Raw genomic sequence first — 18,339 nt, 5'->3', positions numbered from 1 at the left:
TCAAACACTCCCCTCACAGCGAAAGTGATGCGACTAAGTTTGTAGACATTTAAGTGCAATTCCCTGCAAGTGTTGCAGTCAGTGCGGAGCGGAGGATAAGGAAGAAGCGCAAACCCAGCAGCGCTTTGGCCTGGTTTGCCTTACTAGGACTGGCCAACATGGAGTCATCATCAGCAGAAGCAGGAAGGTTTAGTCAAACTCCCACTTGTCTTTCCAGCCACTCCACCTCCTTCAACATCCCAGTTCCAGCATGCTCCTGTTGCCTAGCAACCAGCTGGGTCTTCTTAAAGGGGAAGAGAGCTGGCATAGACGGGCGCGTGTGTGCGCATCCGCAGCTGAAGGCGAAGGCAAACACACTGCCTTCACACGGTTTGACACGGCCCATGGAGCCGATTGTAATCGTTTTATTGTTGACACATTTGTCTAGTCAAGTAAACGACATACAGACTCGTCATGCTGTCTTTAGTGATCGCTTTCATAACCGAGCATTAGAAAAATGACACAACACACGATGAAGTTTATGGTCTTTTATTTGAAAAAAAAAAAAATTAAAGACTAGCATGTACAACTTGGAATGAATGTAAACTGAACTCAGGACGAACAGTCGCGCAGACCTGGTGCGGCGCTGGCGGACACAGCGCCGCCCCCTCACTATGCTCCCCGTCTGAGTAGAAACAACAGAAGAAGAAGAAAAAGAAAAGAAACGTGAAGGCCAGTGATTCTCTCTTGCAAGAAAAAGAGGACATCTCAGCGAAAAAAAGAAAAGAAAAGCTCACTGTAAGACTAACTCCTCCCCTCCTTTTGCGAAGGAAAGGACAAACGACTATTAAGATGGCCATCCGTATAACATAAAAACATGCCAAACGCTTTAAAATGTCATGTTTTTTTTGTACAATTTTTTCTTTTCTCTTTTTATCTAGCATACAATTAAATCCCATTCCACTTTAATGCTTTTGAGTTAGAACCTGTTATATTCTCTCAACTAACAGTACAGGATTCCTCTGCGAATACAAAAAAAAAAAAAAAAAAAAAAAAAAAAACTGTACCAAACCAACAAGAGGACAGCTTATAGTGGAATCAGCACGCTCTGGTAGTCCGGAGGGGGGACGGATGGGTTGGGTGGGGGGGCTAGTGCTCTGGTCTCAAGCTGCATGCATGAAGAACAGAAAACAGAGAGGAGAAGAAGAAGAAGAAGAAGAGACATGGCCAGCCCAGACAGTTACCACGAGCATATGGAGCAGGGAGGAGTTGGCCCGATGCTTTAAATTTAGTCTGAAGGTCGTAGTTACAGGGTTTGTTATTGTTTTCACTCGTACTGATACTAAACTGATCTTCATGTTGGGGGGCAGGAGGGAGAGGGCAGAATCACTAACCATCATTTTCATGCAGACATTTTTTGTATATTTTTTTTTATATATATTTTTTTTTCCTGTGTGGACAGAAGGATATTTTAAGTCAACATTCAATTATTTTCTATACAGAAACAGTATGAATAAATGAACATTTTCTTCCAAGAGGTAAGTAAAACATTTTTTTTTTCCGTTTTGTTTTGTTTCGTTTTCTTCTAAGAGGGGAGGGCGAGGGGGGTCAGGACGGGGCGGGCAAGCTTCACTTCGCGGTCATCATCTGTACAAACTCTGCAGACAAAAAAAAAAAAAAAAAGAGAGAGAGGACAATGAGGTCACCAGCTTTACAGCTCTGCCGCAATGGGCAGTCACCTGCTAAATTGTTAAATGCTTTATTAATTTTTTAATCAAGCTGGGCAGGTTCAGAACACACATCCTAATTACTGACCCCTCTCTTCCAAACAACTTCTGCGTTCGGCTCATTAAACTGCCATGATTAAAAAAGCCGGCCTTTGTGCGGCGGCACACACGCGAGCTAAAATGATAAACGTGGAGAACGCGCGCCGATACGGCGAGACTCTGCTGAGACGGTGTCACGTTACGACAATCAATGTGTTGTAGCCTGGATGTTATGCAACAGAGAAACTCACAGCAGTACATAATCGAGAAGCTTTGGTTTCTGAAAAGTATAATATTGAAAACCAGACACACCGATCTGAAACAAATATCTGTATTGGTTCAGAACCAGAGTTATTTTTTTACATTATATTTAGAACGCCTAGTTGGATTTTCTGTTTCACTTTTTTTCTTTACATGACGGACCAAACTTATAAAGCTATTGGTGTATTTACGTGTGCTGTACTGGTGCAGGCTTATCAAATGAATTTGTAATAAAGGAAACGTTTTAAGTTAATCCAGCACCATTGTATTGGATCGGCATCAGTCGATACTAAGCATCAGATATCGGTATCGGAAGTGAAAAAAAGTGGATTGGTGCGTTCCTGGTTATTCAGCTCCATCCAGCTTCCCTGTCTCTGCTATAGGAAAGCATTCACACAGCATGATTGTGCTGCCACCGTGTTTTACAGTGGGGAAGGAAGATCAGTCCTTTGGTTACTTTCTAATAACGCCCCTTATCCAAAATCATTATAGGGAGGTTTGTACTTATCTCACATTTTTGGTTTTGTTTATTGATGGAGTAAAAATGAAAACACAAAAAAAGATGAGTCAACATAAAAATTACGCAACACTTTCCAGATTTCAACTTCCTCCTTCACAACTCTGCACTATTTTGTATTAGTCTACCACATAAAATCCCATTAAACTGTGGTTATGTGAAAACATGGTGGCTTTTCTCCAAACTTCGAGCAGCAGTTTCCATCAAACGACAGATTCAAGTCACAGTTAGCTCGGAGAGATGAGCCTCAGTCTGATCCCCGTTTGTTAAAAACTCGTGCGTTTCATTTTCAGTGATCCCGTACCTTCATAGTTGACCTGTCCGTCTCCGTCGATGTCTGCTTCTCTGATCATCTCGTCCACCTCCTCGTCTGTTAGCTTCTCCCCAAGGTTCGTCATGACGTGGCGCAGCTCTGCGGCGCTGATGTAGCCGTTCCCATCCTGGAAGGAAGTGACAGAATTCATCTTACAGCTTATTGTTTTGTAAAAAGACAAAGTCTGCAATGATTTCATTCAAAGAAAACTTTTTCTCTGTTTTCTTTCTCTTCCAAGTCACAGGATTCCAGCAGAGCTTCTGCTTGTGATATTTCCGTACCTTGTCGAATACCCGGAAAGCCTCGCGGATCTCCTCCTCGCTGTCTGTGTCCTTCATTTTTCTGGCCATCATGGTCAGAAACTCGGGGAAGTCGATGGTTCCATTACCTGGAAAGGAGCGAGTCAAGGAGGCCGTTTAATCATCAAAAATGGCAATCAGTTAAAAGGAGACTGATCAGCCAAAATAATGACATTACATCAGCATTTGGCTGATGAGAAGCAGCCAACTGAAAACTTTCATCCAGTGGTTTAGCTCTTTAGAGGCCGCAGCTCTGGATCTGATCCATCACCGTTGCGAATTGGAAGAAAAAAAACGACACTACTCTGAAAATGTTGAAAAGTGTTGCATGCTTTTTTTTTTTTTGCATTTGATCAGATTTTAAATCTGCTCACCTTTTTTTTTTTTTAAAAAGAATTTACGAATGACTAAATATTTTCAAAAAGTGGCTTTTGTCTTAATCATCCCTTGTGCAAGTTGTACGACGGGTGGTGCGGTATTAATTTTTGTTTGAATTATGAGAATTTAGTCATGGCATTAACAGAAAAAAGACGAGAATTTACTAGGACGTCTGGAAATTACAAGAAAGTCATATGAAGGAAAAAAACAAAAAACTTGAATTTTTTCTTAGCCTATTTCAGCATTAAAGGTAAAAAACTGATTTTGGATAATTATTATATTATACTCAATGGAGTACGTCAATGGGTTTAGAAACGCACACAGTGCATGAGTGAAAAAACAAAAAAGGTTTTCCAGAAATATAATCAAGAACTAAAAATTTGTTTCATGAATATAGTAGCTTTATTGCCCATCCCTATGCCTTTAAGAGTCTTGAACGAATCAGGTCTGGAGAGAAAATCATCGCACACAGGATTCTGCACTTCAAACCAGATGCTACAGCTACACATCCTCGAGCCGTTCTAACGGCAGCTGCTGTACCAGCAGTGTCGTGTGTACTGTAGGATCGATATCCATGTAGCCGATGTCACAACAGGATTAAAGTGGGATCAGACTCTCCTGACTGGAAGGAGCTCATCGGCTACACGGCAGGAGGGGGAATCTCATGAGAGCCTCCTTTTATCTTGACCTGGAACTGTTAGCCATCATAAAATATAAATAAATGGGAAAGAAATGCACAGAAATACAGGGTTTCTACAGGTTTCACCCCATTTTGCAATTCTCTCCAGCCTTAACCATCATTGTTGCCAAGCTTTTTTGCACAGTATCCACCTAGCTTCGTATTGGTTGGCAACAGAAGGCAGCCAATGGCGAAGACGAACATCATCAAGCCAACTGGCCATAAAACTGCACCTTCCCATGACAGACACAGACAACCTACCTCGCAAGGATAGATTAGCAGCTAGTTAGTGCTAGCATCAACTAACTGCTAATCAGTTGATGCAATGAAGATGTTTGTGCATGACTCAAACTATAACCTGACAGAAAAATGTAATTCTAAATTAAACAACTATATTTTAGTAGCCGATTATTTTGTGAAATATCCTGACCATTAATTGGATTGACACATTCTACAGATTGTGTGTGCGTGTGGAACAAAAAGGGATGCAGTGATGTGATAGGGGCAGATGGTGATCTTATGGCCACGAGTGACCATCTAAAGCACAGCAGCAAGAAAGACTGGTGAAGGGATAATGGTTCAAGCTCAACTGGAAAAAACCAATCTGAGAGGAAAGGAAGGGAAACGGGAATGTTTAGCTGTTTGTTCTGGATCTGTGAGGAAGGATGAAGATGAAGATGGGGAAGAAGGCAGACTAGAAGAGAGAGAAGACTGTGGGAGAGAAAGAAAAAAGAAGGAGAGAGAGGGCGGAAGGAAGTGAGTGGGCGACAGAGATCTGAAGAAGAGAGAATATAAGGAGTGAACCGAGTGGGAGATGGTGCGATTACACATAAGAGGTGCTGACGCAAACTATAGATGGTTGAGACATCTCGGCACACTCGTACGTGTGGTCATCGCATTAACCCCTCTCCCCCTAGAGCGGTGGGATTGTGTGATGGAGAGTGAAGCGTTTTGGGGTGTATGTTGCTTTGTCGCATGTTAACAGCGGGTTGTGTAACGGAACGGTCGAAACCTGCGTCCGCGTTTCTTCCCAGATAACGTTTTCCGATTGCGTCGCAAAGACGCCGCTTCGTCTGCCTTGTGTGGCGTTTGTCATCGTCCGCTTGCTTGGTAAATAAAGCTGATTTTCAATGGACCGGATCGCATCCAATGGGGTGCTGGATGTACAGCGGGCAGAGAGGCCTTATGTAACCACTTTTATTTTCCATTACTAGCTTCATTGCCGTCTGACCTAGATTGCATCAGCCAAGGGAGGCAGAGGCAGAACAAGGGGATGTTAGTGATGGTGTGCGTATGTGTGTGTTGGCTCTTAAATGCAACTCGTGAGGGTGGCAGGATAATCTGTGACTAAAGGGGCAACTGATTCATTCTGATCAATGTGGTTCCTATAACGTGTTGGGGAATTGACAGGTTTCATTTTCTACATTCCCTACTTTTCCAGACTCAAAACTTCTACATTTTTTTCCCCATTGAGTTTTTATATCATTCTGCATATTTGGGAACAAAATTTTGGTTTTGGCTTCACAACATAATGCTTTAACTGGACATTTATTTAGCTGTGGTTTTTGCTCCGTCTCAGAATCCACAACACATACCTGCCTAAGAGGATTGGAGCTTCCTGCAGCAAATGCAGTAGAACCTGTTCAGACTTGGCGATTTTGCTGCGGCCCCGCGGGGTTCAAACCGTCAGATAATGCTTCTGTTACAGCCTTTTTTTTGGTCCCGATTTTCCCTTTACGACAATTTCACAACGTTCTGTGGTGCGTTGAATATGCCGGATCTAAAATCGGGTATATTCAGAGTATGTTCAACATTGTCTCGGCTTGATTATTGCAGCCTGTGGGGTTTTTCCTGACGGAGCGAGAAAAATCGGCCGAGAATTCTTAAATTGTGTTGTGTGAATCAGACCTAAAACTCACAAGCTCTACTCCACTCGTCTCAACCACTGCCCTCGCTTGACTCTGGTCGCTAAGGTAATATCCCTTCAAAATAAGATATAGCTAATTTATTGTTTTTCCTCTTTCCTCTCTAACAAAAACTGTTTGACTAAAATCCTCAATCTGGGGCTTTTTCTGAAGGACTTTGTTTTTTTACAGAGACTTCATAATTCATTTTATTTAGTTAGTATATTTTAGATATTTAAAATGTCTTCCAGTTCCAGTGTTAAACGTTGGTTAGAATAAAAAATTTATTGATCTTTGAGAATGTGTTCCTGCATTGTTATGCCATTTAAAATGCTGTAAAAAAAACTCCCAGATATTATCGTTTATCACAATAACCGATCTTTGGCCGATACATTAAGACCTTCCTATAAATTAAAAGCGCTAATTCCTAAAACGGCGGCTGTGATTGTGCGGCGCCGAGAAGCAACGCCGACTCCGACACATGGCTTGTTCTGAAAACTCCACCTGCTCATCCATATCAATGACATTGTGGACTCGGATGGAGCCGAACGCGCAGTGACTAAACTGCTGACACAGAGGGATACGTCATCTGACAATAAAGCTGGCCCGCCAGTTGGCTCGGCCAGTTGGTGAACAGTTGGCAGAGAAACGCAGGGAGATGGGCAACAACACAGCTGATGTGTTTGGAGGCAGGACAATAATGGATGCCTCAGCTAATCCTCTGTTATCTGTAACGGGGGGGTTTAACCACTAAAGTCACGCAATGACAGAAAAATCACAGCCGTATCCCTCAGACAACAGCAGCAACTCAAATTAATTCCCAAGAAGAAAAATGGGTTGGGAGCGCTCACTTTCTGCGCTCCTGTAGCAGCTGACGGTCGTTTTGCAGATTAAAAACGAGGCATCATATTAACCTAAATATTAAAAAGCCTTCCACTTCGCTTGCAAAATTTGAGTAAATTTGGGGATTTGCCAGCATGTGGGCCAAAGCAGAGCACTCGCAGTTTCCTGCAACACATTTCGGTTGACTGAACATGACCCACGTAAAATAACCCAGATGGTTCCCAACGTGCCGAAAAATGTTGGCATCAATTATTTTCAAGGTAAATGTAAACAGATGAACTGAACCAAGGAGGAGTTTTAGTGGCAACTTTTGCTGAGTTCAGAACTTCTCGGAAAAACATCAAAACCAAGTTTAATGAACCGGCTCCCAAAAAAACCCAGTGGGATTCGCTTCTTCATATGGCCCACTACTTTTAGTAGCACTAGAAACATGTTCATTAAAGGAGGTACACAGAACTTTGTGTCTGCCCACTATTTTCTATATGCAAGGCAGCCATGTTGGACTGTGGTGTTGGTGAAAACTGCAAGGAAATTCCAACCCCTAAGTAACGTAGTTCATTTTTACAACTCCAAAATTAAAATGTTCTAATTCAAACCAATTTTTTAAACAGTTTGAGCCCAAAGGTAAATTAGATGTCAGAACTCATATTATCCAAGATTCTTAAAAGTTATTGTAGAAGCTGGTGGATGTGGGCAGGTTGGATCTCCTATAGCAGTTTTTATTACAGGGGTCCAACTGAAGCCATTCTATTTTAGATCAGGATGGTTGTCAGTTTATTAATTTGATGAAGAAAATTTTGAAATTCTGCTTACAAAATGACAGTCGGGATACTTCAATCAATTAAACCAGACATTTTTTCTATAACTGGCTCCAGTCATCAGCCCTTTCTTCCTGTCCATTTAATACATCATAGATATAAATGCTCCAACTCCACTGCAAACTCTTATAATGTATTTTTACGATATAAATTAATTATTGACTTAAAACAAGCTCCTATATCTTGATGAAAAAATACTTGTAAGTTTTGTTTTACTTCAAGTGTACAATATATATTCGATTTAACGAATGAATAAGAATCATCTTGTAACTTCTTCATTTTTGGTGTGATTCCAAACTTCCATCACAAAACCTGCAGCACATTTTTGGCCAGGAAAAGCTCGAGAACGAGTAACGACAATTGAAACGAAACGAGCGTGCGCCACTGACCGTCGGCATCCACCTCGTTGATCATGTCCTGCAGCTCGGCCTCTGTGGGGTTCTGGCCCAGCGACCTCATGACTGTGCCCAGCTCTTTGGTGGTAATGGTTCCGTCGCCATCCTTGTCGAATAAGGAGAAAGCCTCCTTGAACTCTGTGGGGTTAGAGGAGGGGAACATGTCTGAGTTAGGAAAACGCAGACAGATGACACCAGGGCTTTCCAGCGGCTAATCGATTTCCGATTGGGATCGTCTGGAACGCTGTTGTGAATCTGATGAGCTTTGACTCTCCCCTGAAATCTGGCTGACATTGTGACAGTCAGAAAGTTTTAAAACAACTAAATACATGCAGCAGGGAGGCAGTATGAAGCTTTAGTCCTTGGGGTGTTAGCGCCGGCTAATTAAGCACAAAATGGGGTTCGGTTGAAAAGAAACAAGAGCTTCCAGTTTTAGACCAAAGCGCCAGGTTGTGTCTTTATGGTGAGGACATAAAGGTGCTTATTGTGCTTGAAGCCAATCAGAGGCCTGGACTGAAAAGTGTCTATTCAGTGCAACTTTGTAGGTTGCATTTGTGACTCATAACTGCTGTGAATTCTTCATCCCCTTATGTCCTGCTCATTTTGAACAGTTAATGATCTGCCAAGGGAAGGGAAGGGACGGCCTGCTGCCAAGTCCTTCAATGTTCTGTTTCCCTTCATGTGACGTGGAAGCAGCCAGAATGCCTAATGAGAGACATTACCTTACACGACTGCTGGACTTTATTGAATAACGCGGGGCTGGATCTAATCCACCGAGCCAGTAAACAAAATAACAAGGAGGAAAGTTTTGTTGAAGAGTGGAGGGAGTTCTTACCTGCAATCTGCTCCTCTGTTAGTTGGTCAGCCTGTGGTTGGGAGAAGAGACAGGTTAGTCAACAAGAAAAGCGTTTTAGATAACAGAAATTCCTCATGAAGCCTCACCCTGACCAGTTTCACTGCAATCTCTAATCCCTTAGAGGTATATGCGTTTGACCTTTGAGGAGGTCAAACACATACAAAAGCAAATATTTTTAACAAGGCTGAAAAAACTAGCTGTTGAAGTGTTGTTGGGGCTTAGAGGTGAGGATTCATATTTAGAGGCTACAAGTCAGAGCAAAATATCTTCACTCAGCCTACTTACTTCAAAATAAAGGCCACAAAATGATTTGTTTTATATGCAACTGCAACTAACAATTTAGTAAGTGATTATTCAGACTATTCATTGATGATTCTGACAATTAATCGGATAACAATGAGCACATTCTGTGAGATTTTTTAATTAACCACTTGAGCCTTTTTTGTGCATTAAAAATACACTTAAACCTCCCCCCCCAAAATAAGAAAAACATTTTATTACCTAAAACAAAATGACATCTATTTAGTGAACGCCTGATCATTTGTAGAAAAGGATGCATTAATTAATGATTAGAAGGAAAAAGCTGCTTAATAGATCATTTTGAGTAAAACATATTTACAGACAAGTCTTTTTTTTTTTTTAACCTTATATGGAAAATGTATATACATGTTTACAGTTTGGGCTCTGAAGCATGTTATTTCTTCACCAAATATCCTCGTTTTGGAGTTGCTGTACTTCAGTTGACGATTTCAATAATCAATTAATCGCAATCAATCGTTTCAGCCCAACATTTTGGACTGTTTTTTGGTCTCAAATCAGCAACAATCAAGAGCCTGACAAACTGCTCTGTGGTTGTTAGTCTCCATTTCCCCAAATATTACCAAGCAGCTGTATTCATAATGTTGGAAAACAAGGAAGAAAGTATAGAAGCTTTCCATCAGATAGCAGTGCACAGCAACAAGTAGGGGTGGGGCTGTGCGGTTTTATTTTATCTCCACACATCTAGACTAAACAAACTCCGGCAGAATATCACTGAAGGACTTCAATCTGCAGGAGTGGCAGGAATTTTTGCCGTTTTGAAACAATTTGTCTCCAGTCCAACATTAGCATAATAAAATAGAACCAGTTATCGGACCTGGCTTGCCTGGATAGTAAAGGCTCAAAGCAGTTTCTGAATAGCTATCTTGTTTGAAAGATAAAAAAGGGGAGATATTGACAAAAAAAATAAAGAAAAAAAAAATAAAGAAAAAACAAGCAGGCAACAACACTTCAAGATACTGTAACAAAGCAGATAATTGGCCTTCCACAACAACAGATTTTGCTGGACAATCCATAGCCCAAGTAATTACTGCAATTAATATTCATAATATTTTTGAGAGCATTGTTAAGATGCATTTTGACAATGGCACAATTATAAAAGTTTGCTCTCTCAAAGACTCTCAATGCCTTAATTTTGTAAAGAACTTTAACTCTAACTGGAAGATATTTTAAACATCCAAAATAAGTAAAACAGGACAACCAAATCCATACAAAAGAAACTGTAGTACAAACGACACACAAACAAAACCATGAATGAAATGGACTAAACTAAATTTGACCTTCCAAAAATACTAATCACCACAATGGAAACGACTGAGCTCATTGTAATTTATCGATGAATTGCATCTGGATAAAGCGTCGCCTCCAGACCAACCGGCTGGCCTGATGTGGTGGCCGACCCCTCCCTCCCCGACCATCTTGGCTTCCATCATGGCTGACTCACACGAGCTTTAAATGCTTCCAAACCAACTTACCCCTACCCTTTCTTTTTAATCGCATCCAAAAAAGAAAGAAAAGACCAGAATAAAAGTGTGAAGAAACAGCTGATGGTGTAAATGACTCTGAAGATATTTTTATTATCATTGTTAACAGACCAGTCTGACTGACATCCGTGAGCTTGGCAGTAAAGAGGGGGAACACACACAGAGCAACTCTTTTATACACACACACTAATGGCAGTCTTCCTCCACACCAATACTTTCCATCCCTGCATTTCCTGTAAAGCGCCCAGCCCTGCTTCCATTGTTAGGATTGCGTGTTCATGGAGTTTTCCTCGCACCGATGCAATGAAGAAATCATCCCGCAGTCCTATGACTCCCGGAGACCAGAACCTCGTAATGAGCGCGGCGCTCCGAGGCGAGGCAGCTCCATTTTGGAAATTAAGTCAGCAAATTGAATTTGTTGCGTAAGTGTTAGATTAGTTTAGGCTGGGTTGGCATTTAGCAGAGCGCCACATGACCGCGCTGCCAGCCGACCTTTTGCTCCTCTCAAACAGAGAGGCGTCTCGTCGCTCCTCTCAAACTCAACTACATGCATGTATCGATCAGCGTGTAGTCGAGTTTCGAATGATTAGATGACCCGACTGAATGAGTCCAGGGTTTCTGCAGGGTTTCACCGACGCAAATTCAGGATATTTTGAGACAATCAACAATTAAATTTAAGATTTGTATCGCAACAGAATTGGACAAAAGAAAGTCACAAATTTTATATAGTAGTAGTTTCAAGCTTTTGGAGCAAGACTGTATGAACAGCATCGTACAACGAAAGTGAGCTGATGGCTCAAACATGAACCTCTGAGATAAATTTGCACTTTACTGATTAAAAACATTTTGAACAGCTTTGCATTGAGAAGTAGCTCCTGTATGAAGCACTAAACACTAACACTACAATAGACAGATGCACAGTTCCACCAAGTGCTCATTGCTGCTGGCTAGTCTGAAGGAACTGAGTGGGGGAGTTGCAGGGTAGGAATCCTCTGTAAGCTTGGAAACTGCCACGCCAAGGAGGAGGTTCGTCCTCGAAGGCGATGCTGCGTCCACCGAGGTGTTTTGCATAGCTGAATGGTTGCTATGGGAGACTAAAGGATTCCTCAAACATGCATGAAAAAAAAACAAGTCATGTTTCTGAAGATGGAACAGCATTACATCGTGATGTGAAGATGAAAAAAAAAAAAAAACCCAAAAAAAGAGCACTGCCCCTGTAGGACCTGTGATTGAAGTTTTTAAAGCCCCCTTATGTTTTTGTGTGAGAAATTTTAGATACATTAATTTAAAACTTAAGGGTGAGGACAATGTGAACTTACAATAAACAATAATGTGACTGTTTCCTCCGTCTCCATGCAGCCAAGATGAAACAGACCAGATTCCATCTCTGTATGTTCTCCTTCTACCTGTCTCTCCAAACTGGACAGGGTGTGTGTGTGTGAGGGGGGAAAGGGTTTGGTGACTCAGCGCTACGGTCCCTCCCCTGGCAGTGACCCAAGCTGCCGAGGGCTTCTGGTGCCGTAGCAACGCCGGGCCTATTTTTTTCCCCTTTCCCCTCTCTGTGTGGCGGTGGCTCTTACTGTTCGGAGGAAACTCCCTGTGATTCACCGTTCTTCGGTCTAAATAACAGCCTGTAGGGGAACAGGCATCTGTGTGCATTTGTGGACGCTGGCATTACTGGGTCGACCGCATACCCTGTTGCCCATGGCAGCAGTCCAAACAGGCAGGAAGCAGCTCCAGGAGCCGGTCGGGAACAGGCACGGGTTCCTGGAGTCAAGGCTTTCCAAGGCCTAAAAATTCTTGCTTTAATCTGGGGCTGGGCTCAGGATTAAAATTTAAATGTCTGATTTTTTTTTCCAATGCAAATTCAATTTTTCTTTTCTAAAAGAAAAAAACTACAGAAAACATTGTCAAAAAGTAGTTTTGTTTCAGTCACCCCTTCTCCGAGTTGTACGTCAGAGAATTAGGGCCAGGCTACGAGGACTTTTGACAAAATCCAATTTTTTTCAAATATTAACCAACCTGAAACCAAAAATTTTATTAAGCGATATCGATTTATCACAGTGCCCTACTTTAACGTCTTTTACAGACATATTAAAGGAGGTGTTGGGAAGTTTTGTAGCATACACTCGTGTCCCCCTCCCCCTCCTGTAGCTGCACAATCCAGGTTAGTCGGTAGAGGAAAAACTAAAATAACTAAACTACAGGGTTTTTTTCTGATATTTTCTGTGATTTGGAAATATTTCAGCTCATAAAACCAACTGAGCGCCAACAGTCACTCAATAGTTGTAAAGCTAAGCTAACACCTTAGCAGATAGCCTCAATAACTAACCAGCAAACATGACCTTGTTGAATCAGAATTTTCCCTTCACAGTGATTGACAACTCATATTTCCTCAAATACGTCAATCATTTTCGCCTGTTAACCCTGACCCGTCAAAGACTTACATTGAGGCTCTTTTTCCCGTTCCGTTCTCTAGTTTTAATTTGTTTTTAATCAAATTTTGATCACGGAAACTGCAGCACAGTTTATCCTTTTAACATGCTGTATTTTAAGCTCACAAAAACATTGTTTTTGTTGTCAGATTACAATCAGGCCACATCTAAAATATCAGATGTAATAATTGTTTAGCCGGGCCCAGCATTTCTATTCGGCAGTGCTTGTATCCCACAGACTGATCCACTAGTTAATGAATGGGTCAGTTGTTGTTATATCTATTGTTCACTACTGTTCCCTGAGTAACATGACTTGATCGAGCCTTTTTCTAGCAATCAACACAACAACACATGTATTAAAAGTATTTCTGATTGATGATATTGCATTGGGAATGTATCGGCCAATACTCAAAGTATCGTATCGGGAAGTGAAACAAATTGCATCGGGCCAGCCTGCCATGATAATAAATTAATTACACATTAAAATTAGTTTAATATTTTTTGAAGGGCAATTTTATTCATGTTTTTTTTGTTGTTGTTTTATTTTGAATATACAAAATGTCTCCCAGTTGCAGTGTGGACTGTTCTGTACAAAACTAAAGTTTGTAGATCTTTAAAAGGGAGTAGTCGCATTATTCTGTCATTACCGTTGTATTATTTGATAAATGGCGTCAAGAAGACAAGGTTGTTGTTTATCGTAATAACTTCTGGGACAATTCATCGTCTGGCAAAATTTGTATATTTGTTACCACTAGCTAAAGAAAAGAAAAACAAGAATTGTTATCATTCAGGAAAAAAAAAACAATCAATGTTAGATAACTTTAGCAGCAGTAGGGAAATATGTTCCCATTCTGTTGAGCAGGAAACTGACTGAATCCTGCTAGTTTTTTGGGTCTGAATCTGTGTGAACACCATTACACACCAGGGTACGTTTGTGACGTTATCACACTGTGAGAATCGCATTCCATCCCAGGCCTCTTTTGCTCTTACGTAATTGGCATTTCCTCCTTGAGAAAACAGAAGTACCAATCATGGATGTTCCTTTCTTTTTTTGTGGTCTGCTATGGAGGTGACCAACCAGTTTGTTGAGCTGGATCAAGCAGCCATCGCCCAGACAGATGGGTGTGACGAACTGAAACATTCAGGAGGGAAACAAAGACTCCAAGTGTGTGTGGGGTAGCAGCGGCGGGGCGTTCATTCCACTGTGAGGCAATTCTCTTCATAGCTGGACAAAAGACAAAGAGGCCTCAGGCCCAAGTAGCCCCACACACAGAGTGAGAGAGAGAGACAGAGATGGGGCGTGCGGTGTAAACAATACCACACTCCTAGGGCGCAGCGACCCCATGCACCACATGGCTTGTGGTGGCAGGTGACGGGCTTGCCGCCCGCCACGCCACAGACGGACACCGTCGCTCTGAGACGAATGGGGAAGGAGAGGGAGGGGTGCAGGGCAGGGCTAGGTGTTGCTGCCAAACGCATCAATTATTCACCGCGGCGTATCGGATGCGCCGCGAGTTACTAAACATGCATCAACAAACAAGAGCCGAGCAGGAACAAGATAGGGCCTCGACACACTTACTCGATACTTCCACCTCAATGTTGGTGGTGGGGGGTGGGCGGTTGGAGCGTTTCCACCTGAGTGGGCTCAGATAAGGTGATGGTGGTGGTGGGGGGAGTTTGGAATGAAACTTTTCATGGATGCTGGTGGGTTTATTCTCCGGTTGCTGCAGCGCATTGCAACGTGAACCTGATTGGAAGCTTGATACTGTACGTGGGTCATCTGATCTCGGTGGAGCTGAAAGGTTTTACAGCCTCTGGACTCCTTCAGGGCTCAGAGAGGCTTCTGTGCAATATGCAGATCAGTTCCTGTTCCTATGTTGCAGATGTGAAGCTAACCTGTGCACCAAAAAAGGATTTTTTTCCCCTTTTTTCTGCAAGTCACTGAGGCTGAGGAAGATGACCAGAAAGTCAGCTGCAACAGAGTGACATGCTGAATACGTAATTAATTAGGAACTGTACAGCAGGATGGCAGCTAGGTGTGCAGAAGATAAAGAAGAAACAAAAAAAAAATTGATTCAACTCGTTTCCACCTTCTGTTCATGTATTTATTTACACAGAGCTTTCTTGCACGAGTCCCACAGGTGCCACATTTGCATAACATCGAACAAATTTGCAAAGAGGCAACCAAATCAGCAGACATGAGCACAACTAGATAACCCCAGACTGCCTGCGAAAAAAGCCTGCGGGAGAGGAGGAACACCGTCCGACAGCTCCCCTCGGCGGAGATGTGACCTCGCGAGTTTACGGAATAGGCTACCGTCAATTTCCGTTGCGGAACACCGACGGGAAGAGCGGAGGTTCAGGCGCGGCGAGGCGAAGCTCGGAGGCGCGATGGTGCAACCCCTCGAAAGAAAAAAAGACAAAAAAGAGAGTGGAAACCAAACAGTTTCTCCACCTAGACTGTTACCTTTGTGTGTGAGAGAGAAAAGGGGAAGGAAAAACTACCAGCGGTTTTTTTTTAACTCTCAACACGCCTGTGCTTTGGAGGCGCGTTGTGAAAAAAGAAGAAAGTACCGTGTCGCTCACGAACAGAATTATCCCATAATAACTCAGAATAGCACAGCAGTTCCCCCCCTCCTCCCCCGACGCCTCCAAATGTCGTCCAAGTTTGAATGCGAGCTGCAGCACGCGGCCATGAACAGGCTAATTGCGCAGTTATCAGTTCCACATATGCAGCAGAGCACATTTTCAGGCATAAACCCGCAAGGAAAAGGCAACAAGCACAAAAAAACAAAAACAAACATGGCGAATGTTAAAGCCATTTTAATAATCGAATCGGGCTGAAACACAAAATGCGCCTCCCCGGCGTTTTCCGCCTCCTGTACGGAAACGAGTTGCTCATAACAGGAATCAATGAGTGAACAGCAAATACAGAAACGGAGAATAAAGCCAGGCTCCGACCAGCAAGCACCTGCAGCTGCACTGGAAGCGCCATTTTCCCTCCACTAAAGCAAAGAATGAATGACTATACGTACCATGTCGGGTGGGTTGTGTGCTTGTTGGTCTGTGGAAGCAGACGAGGAGTGTGCTCGTTCCTTAGATGGAGTTCCACTGGCGGCTTTCGGAGCGTGTATATCGGCCGTGGCCAGAATGGGGAGGTGGGAGGAGGAGGAGGGGGAGCGCGAGTTGTCTTCAGTATCCCTCCGCCACGCTAGCACGTATCACTCACTTCCTTATTGCGATTCGGAGCCGTCTGCAGCAGCGCGGGCCTCCGGCCGCTCGGCACGCCAATCAGCGCGGCTCAAACGTCTGCAGTGCACAGAAGAGGAGCATCCTCCTGCTCGATTTGACACGCAATTAATTATTGATGAAATGGCCCTGCTTGGACTGCGTGTTCCTCGTGATCACACAGAAAGCAGAGCACATAATAACAGACTACAAAGAAGTTTTGAGTTGAGATATGGAAGGACATCCAGAAAACAGCGCAACGAGTGATGCGTTGGGCGGGTTTCGTGTTATTAAGGCACCAATAAATCTGACATAAATCAAGTTCAAACTTGTGCAATGTTTTAACCGAGTAAGATAAAATAAATGTAAACTTTTTCCCATACAGTGACTTATTTTCTCTCTAATAAAAACTCATATTGCTTGGTAAACATTAATGTTTCGTCAAAAATAGTTTGTTTACATCTGGAACAACTTTGATTTTGTGGATTATTTCTAATTACATAAAAAAAACCCACTTAAATATTAATTTATGTTTTTCTAAGTCGTCTTTACTTTTGTAACTGGATTTTTGTTTTTCACTAAACAGCTTCTCACAGAAAATAATATGTTCCTTTACATTTTAACCACAAACTTAAAACTCCTGCAACTTCACAGAGTGATAACACCCACATTCAAATAAATATCCTTCGCTTCCGAGATGAAAAAGGGAGAAATTGGGAGTTTCTTCGTCCGTTTTCTGCAAGTTACAATTTCTTGACACGAGGCACTAGCTCGTAGCCGCGGAAGGGTACCCCAAAATCTAAGCAGCGCGCTTAACACATGAGATTTTGCTGCGCCTGTATGTAAGGACCTCTCTGATTGGCCAGTGCAGACCTGCAATATTATATTCTATGTCCCGGACGCATCGATTGGCTACACGGGACCTGCATTGCACCAGGCAGTTGTACTTAATGGAAACGCAATAAATAAAATCACTGGGTTCTTTACGTGAAAAGCTAATCATATTCACTGCTTAAGTCCATCCGCTTAGCGGTGTCCATTACCATTTATAGTACGGTAATGTTTTCAGAACCGATAGCAATGCGACAGGCGCGGTGAGAGAAGTGCGCACATTCACTTCGGACTGGCGAGGCGCTGGTGAAACGAGCTGTAAACCACGCCAGTGCTGGTGATAGCGTAATGGCACACAAAAACGATCTTTTTTTTAAATATTATTATTTTTATTAATATGTAGTCTTGTTGAAATGGTAATTCGTCCAGTCTCCTCAGTAATAGGTTGTAACCTGAATTGGTGGAGTGACGATGCTGAAAAGGGCAAAGCAATGTCTCCCGTCACATTTTGTGGCTATAGCACCACCTAGCGGACGAATTAAAACGTCTCCGTTAAAATGGGGGCGCTTTGGTCTTTAATGGACCGTGAGGAGCATTCCTAAATAAGCAACAAGGGGCTAAAAAGATCTCTGCTGCTGCATCCCAGAGATAACTTATCTCCAATATGTCTTTAATACCATGCGGTATTTGTTTGTTGCAAAAACGTTCAATTTAGCTATGAACTTTTTTGCACGCGTCGACGTCTTGTGTTATTTCTTGTGTCAGTAACACCAAAGTTGTGCTGCTGATTGCCAAGTCGAAGCAAACAAAATAATTTGACGAGGTGAAGAAAGTCTGTAAACGTTCATTTTTGCATCTTCAATTTAAGTCCAGGCCATCCCAACACTCAAAAATGCATCGATCTCCGTGTCTGCCATGTCACTTTGACTGTTATTCAGTTCCTCACAAGGAGTCCATTTCTGAAGGACTTTATTTAGGGCTGTCTGAGAAAAGAGGGGTTAATGCAAAAGCATATCACAGTTTTCAGGTTTTTTT

General features: G+C 42.4%; 1 protein-coding gene across 1 annotated transcript; it reads right to left on the bottom strand.

The window, feature by feature from the left end:
- Nucleotides 1-512: 512 nt before the first annotated feature.
- calm1b (calmodulin 1b) lies at nucleotides 513-16,424 on the bottom strand. Its single transcript, XM_055044151.1, has 6 exons — nucleotides 16,281-16,424; nucleotides 8,988-9,018; nucleotides 8,147-8,290; nucleotides 3,118-3,224; nucleotides 2,828-2,963; nucleotides 513-1,637 (listed from the first exon to the last, which is right to left on the bottom strand). Exons 1-6 carry the CDS (start codon nucleotides 16,281-16,283, stop codon nucleotides 1,609-1,611), a joined length of 450 nt encoding a protein of 149 aa, XP_054900126.1. The 5' UTR covers nucleotides 16,284-16,424; the 3' UTR covers nucleotides 513-1,608.
- Nucleotides 16,425-18,339: the final 1,915 nt, after the last annotated feature.

The sequence above is a fragment of the Poeciliopsis prolifica genome, unplaced genomic scaffold (genome assembly GCF_027474105.1).
Source record: "Poeciliopsis prolifica strain line A6 unplaced genomic scaffold, Auburn_PproV2 SCAFFOLD020, whole genome shotgun sequence".
NCBI lineage: Eukaryota > Metazoa > Chordata > Actinopteri > Cyprinodontiformes > Poeciliidae > Poeciliopsis > Poeciliopsis prolifica.
Note: the sequence above shows the minus strand (reverse complement) of the source record. Positions and strands in the feature narration are given on the sequence as shown.